General features: G+C 37.7%; 1 protein-coding gene across 3 annotated transcripts; it reads left to right on the plus strand.

Annotated features, from left to right (window-relative positions):
• The first annotated feature begins 81 nt into the window (after window positions 1-81).
• Window positions 82-15,570, plus strand: srsf7b (serine and arginine rich splicing factor 7b). 3 transcript variants are annotated; one of them, NM_001030267.1, is given in 10 exon segments: window positions 82-185; window positions 3,801-3,981; window positions 4,722-4,898; window positions 8,377-8,797; window positions 9,698-9,766; window positions 10,071-10,136; window positions 11,052-11,093; window positions 12,958-13,002; window positions 13,283-13,830; window positions 15,470-15,570. In NM_001030267.1, coding segments are annotated over 4 exon segments (537 nt in total). In that variant the 5' UTR covers window positions 82-157; the 3' UTR covers window positions 8,528-8,797; window positions 9,698-9,766; window positions 10,071-10,136; window positions 11,052-11,093; window positions 12,958-13,002; window positions 13,283-13,830; window positions 15,470-15,570.
• Window positions 15,571-17,058: the final 1,488 nt, after the last annotated feature.

Here is a 17,058-nt window from a genome sequence, read left to right on the forward strand (position 1 = left end):
ACAATAACACTACGGAGTTAATTAAAATGTGAAGAATACAGTGAGGGGTCGTTACAAGAGCATGATGGGAAATGTAGGCGCATGCGTGTGTCGGTTTGACAGGCTGCTGCTGTTCGGTTTGTGTCAGGATTTTGGTTTCCCGTCAAATTTTCTCGTCATGTCGCGGTTTGGGCGACACGGAGGAGGTGAGATGTATTGAATTATAGTCATAAAGCTCTCTGGGTGCAGAGGTCTTCGTGTTGTGTGTGAAATGTGTGTGTTTATTGCCGTATTTGGGTGTTGTGTTTAGCTCGAGCTGCTGTCTGTTATGGCGCCTCTCGCGCGGTAAACAAACACTCGTTCATCACATTATTAATACGCTGATCATTAGTGCTTGATCAGTTATTGATTATAGGTCGATATGGAGAGGTTTATGTCTCGTTTAGGTTTAACGTTATAGTTTTTTTGTTTGATTCATTCTTAATATAATGTGATGAGATTGCGTGTGAATCTCAATATTAATGTTGCTTCTGTCAACTAAAACTTACTAATCTTATAAAGCAGGGGTGTCCAAACTCAGTCCTGGAGGGCCGCTGCAGAGTTCAGCTCCAGCTTGCCTCATCACACCTGCAGGGATGTGTCTAGAAAGCTAAATCAGAGCGTGATTAGCCCAGGGGCCTGTTTCAGTAAGGAGGTTCAAACAACTCGGAGTTTAAACTTGAACTCTGAGTTGATTTACCGAGAGATTAAAAACTCTGAGTTTTCGGTTTCAGAACAGCTGATCTGAGTTGGGTCAATCAACTTTGAGTAGACCAACTCAGAGTTAAGCGCGCGCACCGTGACTATAAAAAGGCATTATCAATGGAGCGCAGATATTACGAGTTACTTTGGCAACATCTTAAAAAAAGAGCATTTCTGCATTTCTTTCTCCAGCTGAACTTGATGTGGTCATGACAAGTTATAGCAAATATGAGTGTATATATTTAAAATGAAGCAACCATCAGTGAAGAAGAGACAGCGTGGGAAAACAGCTGCCCAAGTTAATGCGTAATTTTTAATTTTAAGTATTTAAACATTTAAGTATAATAAAATAAGTAATGCAATGTGTGACGTTTATACTTTTTTTCTAAACTTTTATACACTTTTATCAGTTTTAATAGATTTAACAGTGCACTTGTTATGTGTCTGCCTTTTTATTGATCAAGTGATAGAGGTTGATATAACATTAAGAAGGTAAGCAGTAATAAAATAATTTAGACAGAATAATAATCCCATTAATCTAGTAACAGTGCTTGTCGAAGGTTAAGCTAATTATTTATGAAAAAAAGGACAAGCCTCGTACGTGACTTTGTTCTGTGTGTGAAAATATGTAGGCAAAAGCTGTGTTTCCATCAAAATATAGGCTATTACATAAATTTGTGCAAAACTGGAATAACGCCTAAAAATAAAGCAGCGTTTTTATCCAAAGAGTCGAAGAGAACACAATCGTCACTTCCTGATTAACTTGCGCCAAATATCAACAGTAAAAACAGAATTACTGCGGTAGAAGAAGCTGCATCAATGATTTTTTATTTAATTAATTTACTTGCGCCTCAGAAGACAATTGACACACAATGAACACGTGGGGGCGTTTAAGGCCAGACGCGGAGATCTTGACACGCTCCAGACGCTCGGAGGTAATTAATAATATACACTAATACTGAAACATTTAAGGCATTTTAGAATGACTAAAACAGCATTAAAGATGTTCTGCAGTGTGCTCAGTCTGCTGGTTTGTCCTTTCACACACATTTTCATCATCATATCTAACAAACCATTTTTTAATGTACATACTGTAATTTGTTAAGTGCACTTCGTAGTTTATGTGCATCTTATCAAATAAAAGTTTAACCTACTCAGTTATGCACATGTTATATTATGCGTATTTTCAAAAGTTATGTGAATCATGACGTTTCCATCAATCTTTTTTATGCACATCTCCAAAATGAGCTCTAAAATAGGTGTGTGGAAATGTAAGACTAATGCGAGAAATACCGCTTCATCTTTAAAAAGGGGAGGAGACCGACAGAAACTCAGAGTTTAGAGAATAAAACCTGCTCCGGACCAGGTTAGATTCACAGAGTAAGTTACCACGGTAACTGACTCTGAGTTAAAGTTACCTCTCTTTCAGAAACAGGCTTGACTTACCCTGCTTTCTCGAGTTTAACAAACCTGCCATTTTGAAACGGAAAACCCAGAGTTTCTCTAATTTCAGGGTTAAACTACTCTGAGTTTTAACTTAACCTGCTTTCTGAAACAGGCCCCAGGTGTGTCTGGATGGGGTTGGAAGTAAACTTTGCAGCACACCGACCCTCCAGGACTGAGTTTGAACACCCTCGATATAAATTAAAGCTGGAATTAAATCAAATTTAAATGTTAGATGAAGAAAATAAAGGTTTCACATGTTGCCATGGCTATACACGAAAATTAAAGTGAACTGAAAACCCATTAAAGCTAAATAGAAACGTAAATATGGAACATTAAAGCATAGTTAAAAATATTAATGTGTGTATATGACATTGGAAATCACTCATAATGGTACTTTTTTTTCTTGCTGAAACCTAAATAACCTTTCCACTTGTGTGTTTTGTTAGCATAAGACAATATCTGATTGAGGCAGCTGTTTGACTGGAAATAAAAAATCTAAGTGTTTATTTTTCCAAGTTAATTTCTTAGCCAGGTGTATCATTAATTAAAATTATTAATTAATTAATTATTATTAATTAAAAATTACGTTTAGATTTATTTATAGTAGGAAATTTACAAAATGTCTTTGTAGAACAGGATTATTACTTAATATTCTAATGATCGTCGTCATTAAAGATAAAACAATAACTACAACTGAAAATAATAAATAAACTATTTAATTTTTACTAAAACTTAATCTTCATCTGATTTAACTTCATGATTGGGAATGTGGGGACACATTTACACAGATGTAATATTTGTGTTTTATTTGTTAGACTCTCACCACAAAATATGATGGAAAACTATGATATACAGTTGACGTCAGAATTATGCGCACTCCTGTTCATTTTCAATGACTTTTCAATTATTTCCCAGATGATGTTGAACAGATTCAGACATTTCTCACAGTGTTTCCTCTAATATCTGTTCTTCTGGAGAAAGTCTGATTTGTTTTATTTCGGCTAGAATAAAAGCAGTTTTTAATAGTTGCAAACCCATGTTAAGCTCAATATTATTGGCCCCTTCAGCAATATTAGTGTTGGATTGTCTCCAGAACAAACCACTGTTATACAATGACTTGCCTAATTACCCTAACTTTACCCTGATTACCCTAGTGAAGCCTTTACATGTCACTTTAAGCTGTATAGAAGTGTCTTGAAGAATATCTAGTCTAATATTATGTGCTGTCATCATGACAAAGAGAAAAGACATCAGTTATTAGAGATGAGTTATTAACACTATTATGATTAGAAATGTGTCGGATAAATCTGCTCTCCATTAAACAGAAATATTTAAATCTCTGGCTAAGAAACAAAAACTTTTTCCCCTTCAAAAACAATATATTTTATTTTTTAAAAAGATTTATAATATTTTGGAGCTTTAAACATGTCAGGCTGAATAATTAAAATGAACCGACTTCTGATTTCTTCATTAGTTTAAAAAACATTAAATTTAACATTTCAGTTTACAATTTAAAACAGCATCTTTAGATATCTTTTCTGCTGGACATACTGTTGTCCTAAAATCCAAACAAAAAACGTAAATAAAAAATCCCCTATTGGTTTAATCCGCCTCTGTGTCTGCTCCTCCCTCAGAGACAAAGGTGTATGTGGGTAACCTGGGCACGGGTGCTGGTAAGGGTGAGCTGGAGCGGGCCTTCGGGTATTACGGGCCCCTGAGGTCGGTGTGGATCGCTCGCAACCCAGCCGGCTTCGCTTTCGTGGAGTTTGAAGATCCCAGAGACGCTGAAGACTCGGTGCGGGGCCTCGACGGGAAGTGAGTGTGTGTGTGTGTGTGTGTGTGTGTGTGTATGCAGATTCACTGATGACATTTACTCACTGTTTATGCTGCAGATAATATTTACTCTGTGTTGAGCTCAGATTTATGGGAAATCTTAATTTACTCCATCCCTTTAAATAGCTATGTTGTCTAACGATGCTTTCTGTTGCACAAACAGGCAAAAAAAGTTGTATTTATTTCCCTTTCTGCACGTGTCATTGTTGCCTGTTAGATTCAAAAATATTTATTATTGCAGTTTAAGTCATTGTGTATGTTAATATGAATTATAAATTGATAAATACGACTGCAAATAGTACTGGGTTGCGACTGGAAGGGCATCCACTGTGTAAAACATATGCTGGAATAGTTGGCGGATCATTCCGCTGTGGCAACCCCTGATTAATAAAGGGACTAAGCTGAAGGAAAATGAATGAATGCAACTGTGTTTTAGTGCCTTTTCAGTGCACTGGTTTATGATTCTATTTTCAAATACTAGTTAGGATCAATAGTATAAGAATTGCAATTTCGTGAAGTTATGTTGCTTCTAGCACTGAATAAGGCATGCAGATTATTTCAGTATATTCTAAGCAGTAGTGTTGTCAAAAATATCCATACATTTTAAAACATACTGATGCTGAATTATTTAAGAGAGAGAGAGAGAGAGCGCCCTCTGGCCCTTCAGGAGGATATTGACAGCTCATAACATCGCTGTACTGTCCTCACACTGTGTGTTTCAGGGTGATCTGCGGCTCTCGTGTGCGTGTGGAGTTATCCACCGGGATGCCGCGGCGCTCCCGATATGATCATCCTCCCTCCCGCAGACCCTTCGATCCCAACGACCGCTGCTACGAGTGCGGAGAGAAGGGACACTACGCCTACGACTGCCACCGCTACAGCCGCCGCCGCAGGACCAGGTGATGTGCATGAGGAGGAGGATGATGATGAAGATGATGTGAATGATGATTAGGGCTGCATGATTCTGAAAATATGCAATGTTGTTGTGTTGCCATAATGATAATTCTGATGACATCACCAACTAAATAATTTTACATCATATATATGTTATAATCATACTGAATCACACTGAAACTGTCCTGGCACTTCCCCACGATTTTAACATTGCATATAGTGTATTAACCACGATATCAATACTTCTTGATATATTGTGCAGCCCTAATGCTGAGCGTGTGGATGTGGATGATGAAGATGATGATTAGGGCTGCATTATTCTGGGGAAATATGCAATATTTTGACAAATATATTGTTGAGTGATGTGATAATGATAGCTTTTGTGATATAACTAACTTGCAAAATGCTTTTTTAATCAAATTATTTTTTTAAATGATATATTTATGTTATGATCATACCAAAAGTTCCCTTGCACTTCCATTGCACTTCCCAATATTAATATTGCATATACTATTAATCAAGAAAATAACATTATTTGAAATATTGCGCAGCCCTGATGCTGATGATGATGAGGAGGAGGGCTGCATTTGTTATGATATAAATAACCTGCAAACCATTTTTCCTAGTTTTTTTATGTTATGCTCATACTGAATAATATAATTACACTAAAACTTCCATTGCACCCCCTACAATACTAATAATGCATATGATATTGAATGCAATAACAGTATTTTTTCGATATATATTGTGCAGCACTAATGTTGTGGAGGATGAGGGATGCATGATACTGGGAAATTCTGCAATATTATTGAGTGTTGCGATAACTAAATCTCGTATGATATAACTAAATGCTGTTTTATCAACAGTTTAAATATTGTCATACTAAAAAAAAACAGGTAATGGATATTTTTCTGAGCTAATTAATTCAAGACAACAATAGTCTGATTGGTCAAATTTAGATAACCTATGTGTACAGCAGAGAAATGCTTGAAGTTTATATAAGATATTAATATTGCATACTTTATTATTGTGATAATGCATTTTTTGATATGTTGTGCAACACTAATGATGATGATTAGGGCTGCACAAATCTGGGAAAATCTGCAATATTGTTGAGTGTTATAACAATAATAACTATAGTTCTCATGATATAACAATAAGTTGCATAACACTATTTTATCAGCAATCATATATATATATATATATATATATATATATATATATATATATATATATATATATATATATATATATATATATATATATATATATAATGATCTTACTAAAATAAATAGGCAATAGATTTTTTCTGAGCTAATTAAATAAAAATAAACTATATGACATGTGATAAGGATATTTCTGATGATATAACTAACTTAATAGTGTTTTATCAGCAGTTCAGAAAACCTTTATGTTATGATCACACTAAAATACAGCTAATAGATATTTAGCTGAGCTGATTAAATGTACAAATGATAGACTATTAGAGCATATACTATTAAATATTTTTCGATATATTGGGCAGCGTCAGTGTTGATGATGATGATGATGATGATGATGATGAAGGCCATCTGCTGCTGCTCCTGTGTTTACTCTTCTCTCTCTCTGCTTGATCTCTATGTATGTATGTATGTATGTATGTGTGTGTGTGTGTGTGTGCGCGTGCGCGTGTGTGTGTGTGTGCGTGTGTGCGTGTGTGCGTGTGTGTGTGTGGGGGGAAGGGTGGGCATGTTGTAATGTTTTCTGACCTGATGTTTTCTCCAGTGTTGTGTGGGATTTGTTGTAATGACTGACCTGGGGCCTGTTTCAGTAAGGAGGTTCAAACAACTCAGAGTTTAAACTTGAACTCTGAGTTGATTTACCGAGAGATTAAAAACTCAGAGTTTTCGGTTTCAGAATAGCTGATCTGAGTTGGGTCAATCAACTTCGAGTAGACCAACTCAGAGTTAAGCGTGCACACCGTGACTTTAAAAAGGCATTATCAATGGAGCGCAGACATTACGAGTGACTATGGCAATATCTTATAAAAGAGATCACCATTTCTTTCTCCGGCTGAACTTGATGTTCTCATGCAAAGTTATAGCAAATATGAGCTTATATATTTGAAAAGAAGCAGCCATCAGTGAAGAAGAGACAGTTAGCGTGGAAAACAGCTGCTCAAGTTAATGCCTAATTTCACTTTTTAAGAACTTAAATATTTAAGTATAATAAAATAAGTAATGTAATTTGTGACGTTTATATATTTTTTTCTGAACTTTTTTTTATACATTTATTAGTTTTAAATGATTTAACAGTGCACTTGTGTGTCTGCCTTTTTATTGATCAAGTGATATAGGTTAATATAACATTTAGAAGGTAAGCAGTACTAAAAATTATTTTTAGAAAGAATAATAATCCTATTAATCTAGTTACAGTGCATATCGAAGGTGAATTTAATTTCATTATTTATAAAAAAAAGGATAAGCCATTCTCGTACAGTTCTTCTGTGTGTGACTAAAATGTAGGCAATAGCTATGTTTCCATCCAAATATATTACATAAATGTATGTGCAAAACTGGAATATTGCATAAAAGATCCGAATAAAATTCCATCCAACGAGTCAAAGAGAAAAAAAATCGTCACTTCCTGATTAAACTGGCACCAAATATCAACAGTAAAAGCAGAATTTACTGTGGTAGAAGAAGCTGCGTCAATTAATTCTTTATTTAGCCTAATTAATGTACTTGCGCCTCGATGTCAGAAGACAACGCTGAAACACAATAAACACGTGGGGGCGTCTGAAGCCATGAGACGCGGAGACTCTTGACACGCACCAGACGCTCGGAGGTAATTAATAATATACACTAATACTGAAACAGTTAAGGCATTTTAGAATGACTAAAACAATATTTAAGACGTGTTACAGTGTGCTCAGCCTGCTGGGTTGTTCATTTACACACATTTTCATTATCATATGATCATGATCTTTTTTTTTAATGTACATGCTGTAATTTGTTCAGTAAAAGTGTTTCCATCGTCGTTTATGCGCAAATTTTCTATCAAATAAAAGTTTATCCTACTCAGTTATGCGCGTTTTTTATGCATATTTTAAAAAGTTATGTGCATCATGACGTTTTTATCAATCGTTTTTATGCACGTATCCAAAATAAGCATAAAAATAGGTGGGTGGAAACGTAAGGCTAAGGCGAGAAATACCGCTTCATCTTTAAAAAAGGGGAGGAGACCGACAGAAACTCTGAGTTTAGAGAATAAAACCTGCTTCTGACCAGGTTAGATTCACAGAGTAAGTTACCACAGTAACTGACTCTGAGTTAAAGTTACCTCTCTTTCAGAAACAGGCTTGACTTACCCTGCTTTCTCGAGTTTAACAAACCTGCCATTTTGAAACGGAAAACCCAGAGTTTCTCTCATTTCAGGGTTAAAATACTCTGAGTTTTCAGTTAACCTCCTTTCTGAAACAGGCCCCTGGTCAAAACCTTTCAGGTTTCATCGTTTGATTCAGAGAGTCACGATCCTTTACGATTTCTTGAGGCATCTAGCAAATCCCACACGTTCGATCGCCTGCTATGACCGGGGCACGAGCAGCCACACCCCTGCGCTGAGGCTCCTCCCACTGCTACTTAACTATGCGTAGCCCCCGAACCAGATGAGAGCGCCAATCCGAGTAAATTCGGCTAGTGATATGAGCCTTCGCTTTTGCTAAAGAGAACATCGAGACCTCGACAGACCACGAGCCGCCTAGAAAAACACTTCTATCAAGTCTCAATCAAGCGATTTGGCTGTCCGTGCGGTCATCGTTAGAAACCCACCAGATCGGCTGATGAGGGCTGATCATAGATACTTCTAGATCGTCTAGATCTGCTAGACCTCGGTTCCAAAGAGGGTCGACCTGCAAAGTTGCAAGGTTTATTTCAAATACCAATTAATGTGTCTCTCTGTATATCACTGCCTGAAGGCAGATCAGCCGTAATGTTTAATGCTGTAAGCTCTAGCTAACTACTGCTGGACGCTGCAGACTGCTGGGCTGGCCCATATAACAGCATCTGATTATACCGTCTAGATCATCATGGTTATTTTACATCTGTCAGTTCACCTTTTATGTAGAAGCATCGCCGTTTCTCTTGCCTTGTTGGATTAAATAATGTGTATGACTATTGGAGTGGATAAGTGTTGAATTTGGTTTTATGAATTATGAATTATTTAGTTTAAATATGTTGATTTATTCCCCCCATTTTTGATTTATAGTGAAACAAATATATTTTCAACATTTGTGTTTATGTATATCAAAATTATTACATTTAAAGCTTAAAAATGATTTCCTCAGTGCTGTGTAGTGGGGGTTTAATTTAATAACTCGTCTCTAATAGCTGATTTATCTCTTCGTCATGATGACAGCACATAATATTAGACTAGATACTCTTCAAGACACTAGTGTTCAGCTTACAGTGACATGTAAAGGCTTCACTAGGGTAATTAGGGTAAAGTCATTGTAATTAGGCAAGTCATTGTATAACAGTGGTTTGTAATTATTTGTTAAAGTTTTTATATATTTTACATTTTAACTTCATCATTGTGATTATTATTATTATTCCATGATTATATTATAGTCGTCTTTTGTGAGCGTGATGTGGCGGAGCTGCTGTTGTATGGTCCAGCCCTGTAGTGTAGCTGTAGTGTAAATGTGTAAATTGATTGTGTTGTTTATCTGAGTGCGTGTCATTGTGAGTCTGTACTAATATGTGTGTGTGTTTGTGTGTGTGTGTGTGTGTGTGTTTCTGTCTGCTGTTGCTCTGGACTCGGGCAGGTCTCGATCCCGCTCACACTCTAGAGGCAGGAGATATGGACGCTCGCACAGCCGCAGTAGAGGGAGAAGGTGTGTGTGTGTGTGTGTCTGTTAGACTGCGAATATTATATATGTGTTTGTGTGTTAGACTGCATATGTGTGTGTGCATCAGTTTATGTGTGTGTGTGTTAGATTGCATATCTGTGTGTGTGTGTGTGCGCATTTGATTGCGTGAATTAGACTTTGTGTGTGTGTGTGTGTGTGTGTGTGTGTGTGTGTGTGTGTGTGTGTGTGTGTGTGTGTGTGTGTGTGTGTGTGTGTGTGTGTGTGTGTGTGTGTGTGCATGAGTGTGTGTTAGACTGCAGTGTAAATGTCTGTCTGTCTCCATGTGCAGGTCCAGATCTCTCTCTCCTCGCTCTCGCTCTGGTTCTGCCAGATCTGGAACACGCACACACTCCAGGTGAGCATCATCAGTCTGATAAACACACACACACACACACACCAGGTGAACATCCCACAGCTGCGGTCACACTGCACTTTTCTCCTCATAGACTTCCATTCATACTCATGCGAATGCGTCAGACCAAACACAAGCATGGCAACAAGTTGAAGCTTGGTGAACTCTGACCTGTGAAAACGCATCATGTGACTCTGTGAGACCAATCCAGATCAAAACATGACCTCTCTGGACAGAAATCTGAAATATGGAGCAATCACTTGCTATTTTAATGTCTAATCATTCGTTTAATCCCGTGTCTTTCCACAGAACTGTATGACAGAACTCAAACTCTAGTGTGACCGCAGCAGCAGTCTCATACACACACACACACACACACACACACTCCAGGTGAGCTTCATCAGTCTGATCAGCACAGAACATGTTTAAGTGTGTGTTGCCGCAGTCTTCAGCTGAGTGGTGCAGTGATGATGTTGATTAGAGGGTTTATCAGTCATGAAGCGGAGCTGCACTGAACTCCACTGTGCTGATCAGGAGGGACAGCAGCTCTCTCTGGAATGGATTGTAAGTGTTGTCTTGAGCAGCAGGGGGCGCTCTAGGCTAGTCTGTTTATTTAGTTAGTTTACAGTAGACTGCACTCTAGTGTATAACAGCTGAGCACCTTAAGAGGTCATCCTGGATTACCAGTGCATTGATTCATCTGTACAGCCCTGATATTCTGACATGAAGTGAAGCACAGGAGTACTGTGGAAATATAACAGCAGCAAGACACACACTTAACAAACAACACCGACTCACCTTCAGTGAGCTCGACCTGCTGCTGCTGCTGCTGCTGCACTCTTCAGCTGTTAGTCTCGGTTATTTCTTAGTGGTTTGTTTGTGAGTTGAGTTTATTGATGTTTGTTTGTTTGTTTGTAGGTCCAGATCCCGCTCACACTCCGGCTCCGCTCACAGGAGCAGGTAACACAATAACATCAACAACACAAAAGCATAATAATAACACAGCACAAAAACACAACAATATCACAACACAATAATATCAACAACACAATGATAACAAGACAACAATATCATCAACACAACAACACAGTATTATCAACACAATGATAACAACACAATAAAACAATATTAACAATACAATAACACAATCTCACAACACAATGACACAATTTAAACAACACAACAACACCATTATATCATCAGCAAAAAACACAAAAATAAAAACAACACAATAACATCACTACACAATAAAACAATAATAACAACAAAATATTATCACAACAGAATAACACAATAATATCAACAACACAATGATAACAAGACAATAATATCATCAACACAATAACACAATATCAACACAATAACAACAACACAATATTACCACACAATAAAACAATAATAACAACACAATAATATCACAACACAATGATAGCAAGACAATATCACAACACAATAACACAACAATAACAATAACACAATAATATTAACAACACAAAAACACAGTATTATCAACAACACAGTAATATAAACAACACAATAATATCAACAACACAATAATATTCTAAACAACACAATATCATCAACGCAATAATAATAATACCAACACAATGATAGCAAGACATTAATATCTCAACACAATAAAACCATTACAATAACACAATAATAACAACAACACAAAAACACAATATTATCAACAACACTGTAATATGAACAACACAATAATATCACAACACTAAAATCACTACACAATAATATCACAACACAATAATATCACAACACTAAAATCACTACACAATAACACAATAATATCACAACACAATAATATCAACAACACATTAATATCAACAACACAATAACACAATAATATCACAACACAATAATATCAACAACACAATAATATCACAACACAATAATATCACAACACTAAAATCACTACACAATAACACAATATCACAACACAATAATATCAACAACACATTAATATCAACAACACAATAATATCACAACACAATAATATCAACAACACATTAATATCAACAACACAATAATATCACAACACAATATTATCACAACACATTAATATCAACAACACAATAATATCACAACACAATAATATCAACAACACATTAATATCAACAACACAATAATATCACAACACAATATTATCACAACACATTAATATCAACAACACAATAATATCACAACACAATAATATCAACAACACATTAATATCAACAACACAATAATATCAACAACACAATAATATCACAACACTAAAATCACTACACAATAACACAATAATATCACAACACAATAATATCAACAACACATTAATATCACAACACTAAAATCACTACACAACAACACAATAATATCACAACACAATAATATCAACAACACATTAATATCAACAACACAATAATATCAACAACACAATAATATCACAACACTAAAATCACTACACAATAACACAATAATATCACAACACAATAATATCAACAACACATTAATATCACAACACTAAAATCACTACACAACAACACAATAATATCACAACACAATAATATCAACAACACATTAATATCAACAACACAATAATATCACAACACTAAAATCACTACACAATAACACAATAATATCACAACACAATAATATCAACAACACATTAATATCAACAACACAATAATATCACAACACAATAATATCAACAACACATTAATATCAACAACACAATAATATCACAACACAATAATATTAACACAAACACACTATTATCACGACACACTCTGCTTTGTGTGTTGATGGAGATCTTCTGTGTGTTCAGGTCTGCTTCAGTCAGAAGGTCTGAGTCTGGCTCTCCAGCTAGGAGGTAAGAACACACACACACACACACACACACACACACACTGATGAGAGTATGTGATGATTGTGTGATGAGCATGATGCAGGCATACACACACCGTCATCACATCAGGATTATGGAGATCATGTAGAGGATCACTGCAGTGCGGCAGTATTGACATGAGGAGGACACTCAGATGTTGTGTTGTGTACCTAACCCATGTGTGTGTGTGTGTCTTACACGTGTGCTCTTGTGTTTCAGTGATGTGTGTGTGTGTGTCTCTAACCCGTGTGCTCTTGTGTTTCAGTGCTGTGAGTGTGGAGCGGGAGTGACGCAGTGGTCTCTTCAGGCCGGGTTTGAGCACTTCCTGCAGGAATAATAATGATATTAATAATCTCTGAGTGTGTCTGTAGTGACGCTCTGTGTTCACGAGTTCAGCTTCAGTTCTCTCCAGAAGAAAACTTTCTGATTCTGTGTGTGTGTGTGTGTGTGTGTGTGTGTGTGTGTGTGTGCGCGCTCTTGGGTTCCTGCGTTTCTTTGGGTTTGTTTGTGTTTAATAAATGAAAAGAAACTGCCTCTCTGACTCAGTGTGTGTTTGTGTGTGTGTGTGTGTGTGTGTGTGAGTTTTTGTTTGTGTGAGTGTAAATATGTTTTTTTTTGTGCGTGCATGTGTGTGTGTTTGTTTTTGTGAGTGTGTGTGTGTTTGAAAGCGTGTATGCCTGTGTGTGTGTGGGTGTTTGAAGTGTGTTTGAAAGATGCTTGTGTGTGCATTTGTGTTTGTGTATATGTGTTGAGTGTGTGTGTGTTTATGTTTGTGAGTGTAATTGTGTTTGTGTTTGGGGTTTGTGTGTGTGAGTGTGTGTGTTTCAGAGTTTGTGTGAATATTTGTTTGTGCATATAATTGGGTGTGTGCTTTTTGTATGTTTGAGTGTGTGTGTGTGTGTGTGCATTTGTTTGTGTGTGGTTTGTTGTGTGTGTGTGTGTGTGTGTGCTTTATAATCAATAAGAAAATAACGATCAATATTCTTGATTTCATTAGTTTATTTTTATATAAAATATTAATGTTTAAGATGTTTTACATGTAAAAACAAAAGCTTACGTTAATAAATGCTGCTAACACTGCTGTAAAAGCACCGTGAAATTACACACACACACACACGTTCTTCATCCGGCTCAATGTGTAAAATAAGAATCATCACTACATCTGTATTAATACACACACATCCACTGTTATTTTGAGTGATCATATCAGCACACACACACACACACACCTGAAGAGCGCAGAGACTTCATCACTTCACACACAGATAAACTCGGCTCATGCTGTCAGAATACTGTTCATTCCACTCATCCTGTTTGAGTAACGCATGACATGAGGAGAAGTTCATAAGAAACTCAACAAACACACACACACACACACACAGTTAATTGAGGTAGTTGTAAACGCTCAACTCTTGTTTCTCTTTCTCTCTGCCGTGTGTGTGTGTGTTCTATTCGTCTATGTTTGTGCCTGTGGGTGTGTAATATCGGAGAGGGAGAGAGTGTGTGTTTGTTTTGTTTTCTGTGTGAGAGTGATGTGTGTGTGTCTGTGTGTAAAAGAGATGGACACACACACACAGCCTGTTGTCCTTGTGAAAGTTCAGCTCTTGATACCCTCTCTCCTTTGTGCATGAGTGTGTGTGTGTGTGTGTGTGTGTGTGTGTGTGTGTGTGTGGTTGTGGTGCTGAGAGTGATGTAGACTTCCTTCGGCCGTTTCCTGTCCTTGTTCTCTGTGTAGAAACACACAGTCTCTAAACACTTCACACACACACACACACACACACACACACACACACACACTGCAGCATATATTACACAAATCAACGCACATACACACACAATGGTATCAAGAGCTGAGCTTTCACAACAATGACAACAATCTGTGTGTGTGTGTTGTGTTAGTGTGTCAGAGGTTATTGATTAATTAACACACACACAAACACACACACACACACAAGTTACTATAACAGAGATTATGCTCTCAACACATACACACACACACACTCATCAGGGTGTTGATCAGAATCATCAAATGCCAAACACTGACAGGAAGCTCATCCTGTAAACATCTGCAGAATATGAGCGCAAATGTGTGTGTGTGTGTGTGTTTTATATCAGTGTGTGAGAGAGCAAAATGGTGTGTGTGTGTGTGTGTGTGAATCAGGCCTCTGTGCTGCAGTAGATGCTGCAGGAATAGTGTAATGTAGGTCAGTCGTCAAGATCTGCAGAACACTCAGACAGCTGTGTGTGTGTGTGTGTGTGTGTGTGTGTGTGTGTGAGCTGAACACTGGCCTGATGGTCTGCAGTAATGTGTTAATGAGCCGCTCAGACAACAGAGACACTCAGATAAACACAACTGCAGCACCAGTGTCCCAAACACACACACACACACACACACACACACACACACACACACACACACACGTGGAAAACAACACTTTCAGTCCGTGTGTGTGTGTGTGTGTCGTCCTGCAGCCGCTGCTGTGTGTGCTGAGCTTTACTCCCATAATGTTGATTATTCTGAATATATTCATTATTAAACACATTTTTGATGTTCTGGAGTGTATTTAGGGTGTATTCTGCAGTGTTTGTAAAGTTTCTGTCCACAGTACACACACACACAGAAGACAATACGGCTGTGTGTTCATCTGCTGTTTCAGGCTGAGTATTAACCACTCCAGAGCTTTATAAAGGCAACACTGGACACATATTCAGCAGATAGAAGAACATTTATCACACACACACACACACACACACACACACACACACACACACACACACACACACACACGTGTGCATTCTCAGTTCTTCATCAGTGTTTTATTGCTCAGTTTTGTCGTTCAGATGTTTGAGATTGGCTTTATTTCTCTTCTCTCTGCTCAGTTCTTCCTCTTATGTGCAGGTGTACAGTGTACGGCCCTATTGACTCCATAACTCCGCCATCGTCTCCTCTCCCTCCAGTGTGTCCAGCCCTTCACCAGTTTCTGTCTTCTGTTCAACACTGAAGGAGATGTTTAGAAGAATGCTGGAAACCTGTAACCATTCACTTCCATAGCAGGAAAGACGCACAACTTGCCTCAACTAATACCTTATCAAATGCACACACACACACCCACACACACACACACACACACACTGATGTTTTCTGAGAAGATGAGCATCTGAAGACCAAAACTGAAGACTGAAACACTGCAGAGACAAATGAAGCGCTCTCAGCAGAAAATAACTCTCTCACTTTCCATAACTTGTGTGTGTGTGTGTGTGTGTGTGTGTGTGTGTGTATATATATGTGTGTATATAAATATTTGTGGAGTTTCAGATGCTGGAGAAACGCAATGTGTAAAGCAGGTTTCATTACGTTACATTACAACCTGTCTTAATAATACACTCACCGCCCACAGAACTGGATATTTCCTCTTTTTCAGACCATTCTCTGTAAACCCTAGAGATGGTTGTGCGTGAAAATCCCAGTAGATCAGCAGTTTCTGAAATACTCAGAGCAGCCCGTCTGGCAGCAACAACCATGCCACGTTCAGAGTCCCTTAAATCCCCTTTCTTCCCCATTCTGATGCTCGCTCTGACCTGCAGCAGATCCTCTTGATCATGTCTACATGCCTGAATGCAGTGAGCTGCTGCCCTGTGATTGGCTGATTAGACATTAGTGTTGGACAGGTGTACCTAATAAAGTGGCCGGTGAGTGTATATGATTAAACAAACAAACATTTCTCTATCATCTGCCAGAAGACAGACACTAAGATGCAAGGATGTCATGGTGGCTTAATGTTTAGCAATGTGGCCTCACAGCACTCACGGTGCAGGTTTGAGTCCTGGCTGGGTCAGTTGGTGTGTCTGTGTGGAGTTTGCATGTTCTCCCCGTGTTGGCGTGGGTTTCCTCCGGGTGCTCCGGTTTCCCCCACAGTCCAAACACATGCGCTATAGGGGAACTGATGAACTACACTGGACGTAGTGTATTAGTGTGTGTGTGTGTGTGAGTGGGTGGGTGTTTCCCAGTACTGGGTTGCAGCTGTAAGGGCATCCGCTGTG

Source organism: Danio rerio, chromosome 11, assembly GCF_049306965.1.
Source record: "Danio rerio strain Tuebingen ecotype United States chromosome 11, GRCz12tu, whole genome shotgun sequence".
NCBI lineage: Eukaryota > Metazoa > Chordata > Actinopteri > Cypriniformes > Danionidae > Danio > Danio rerio.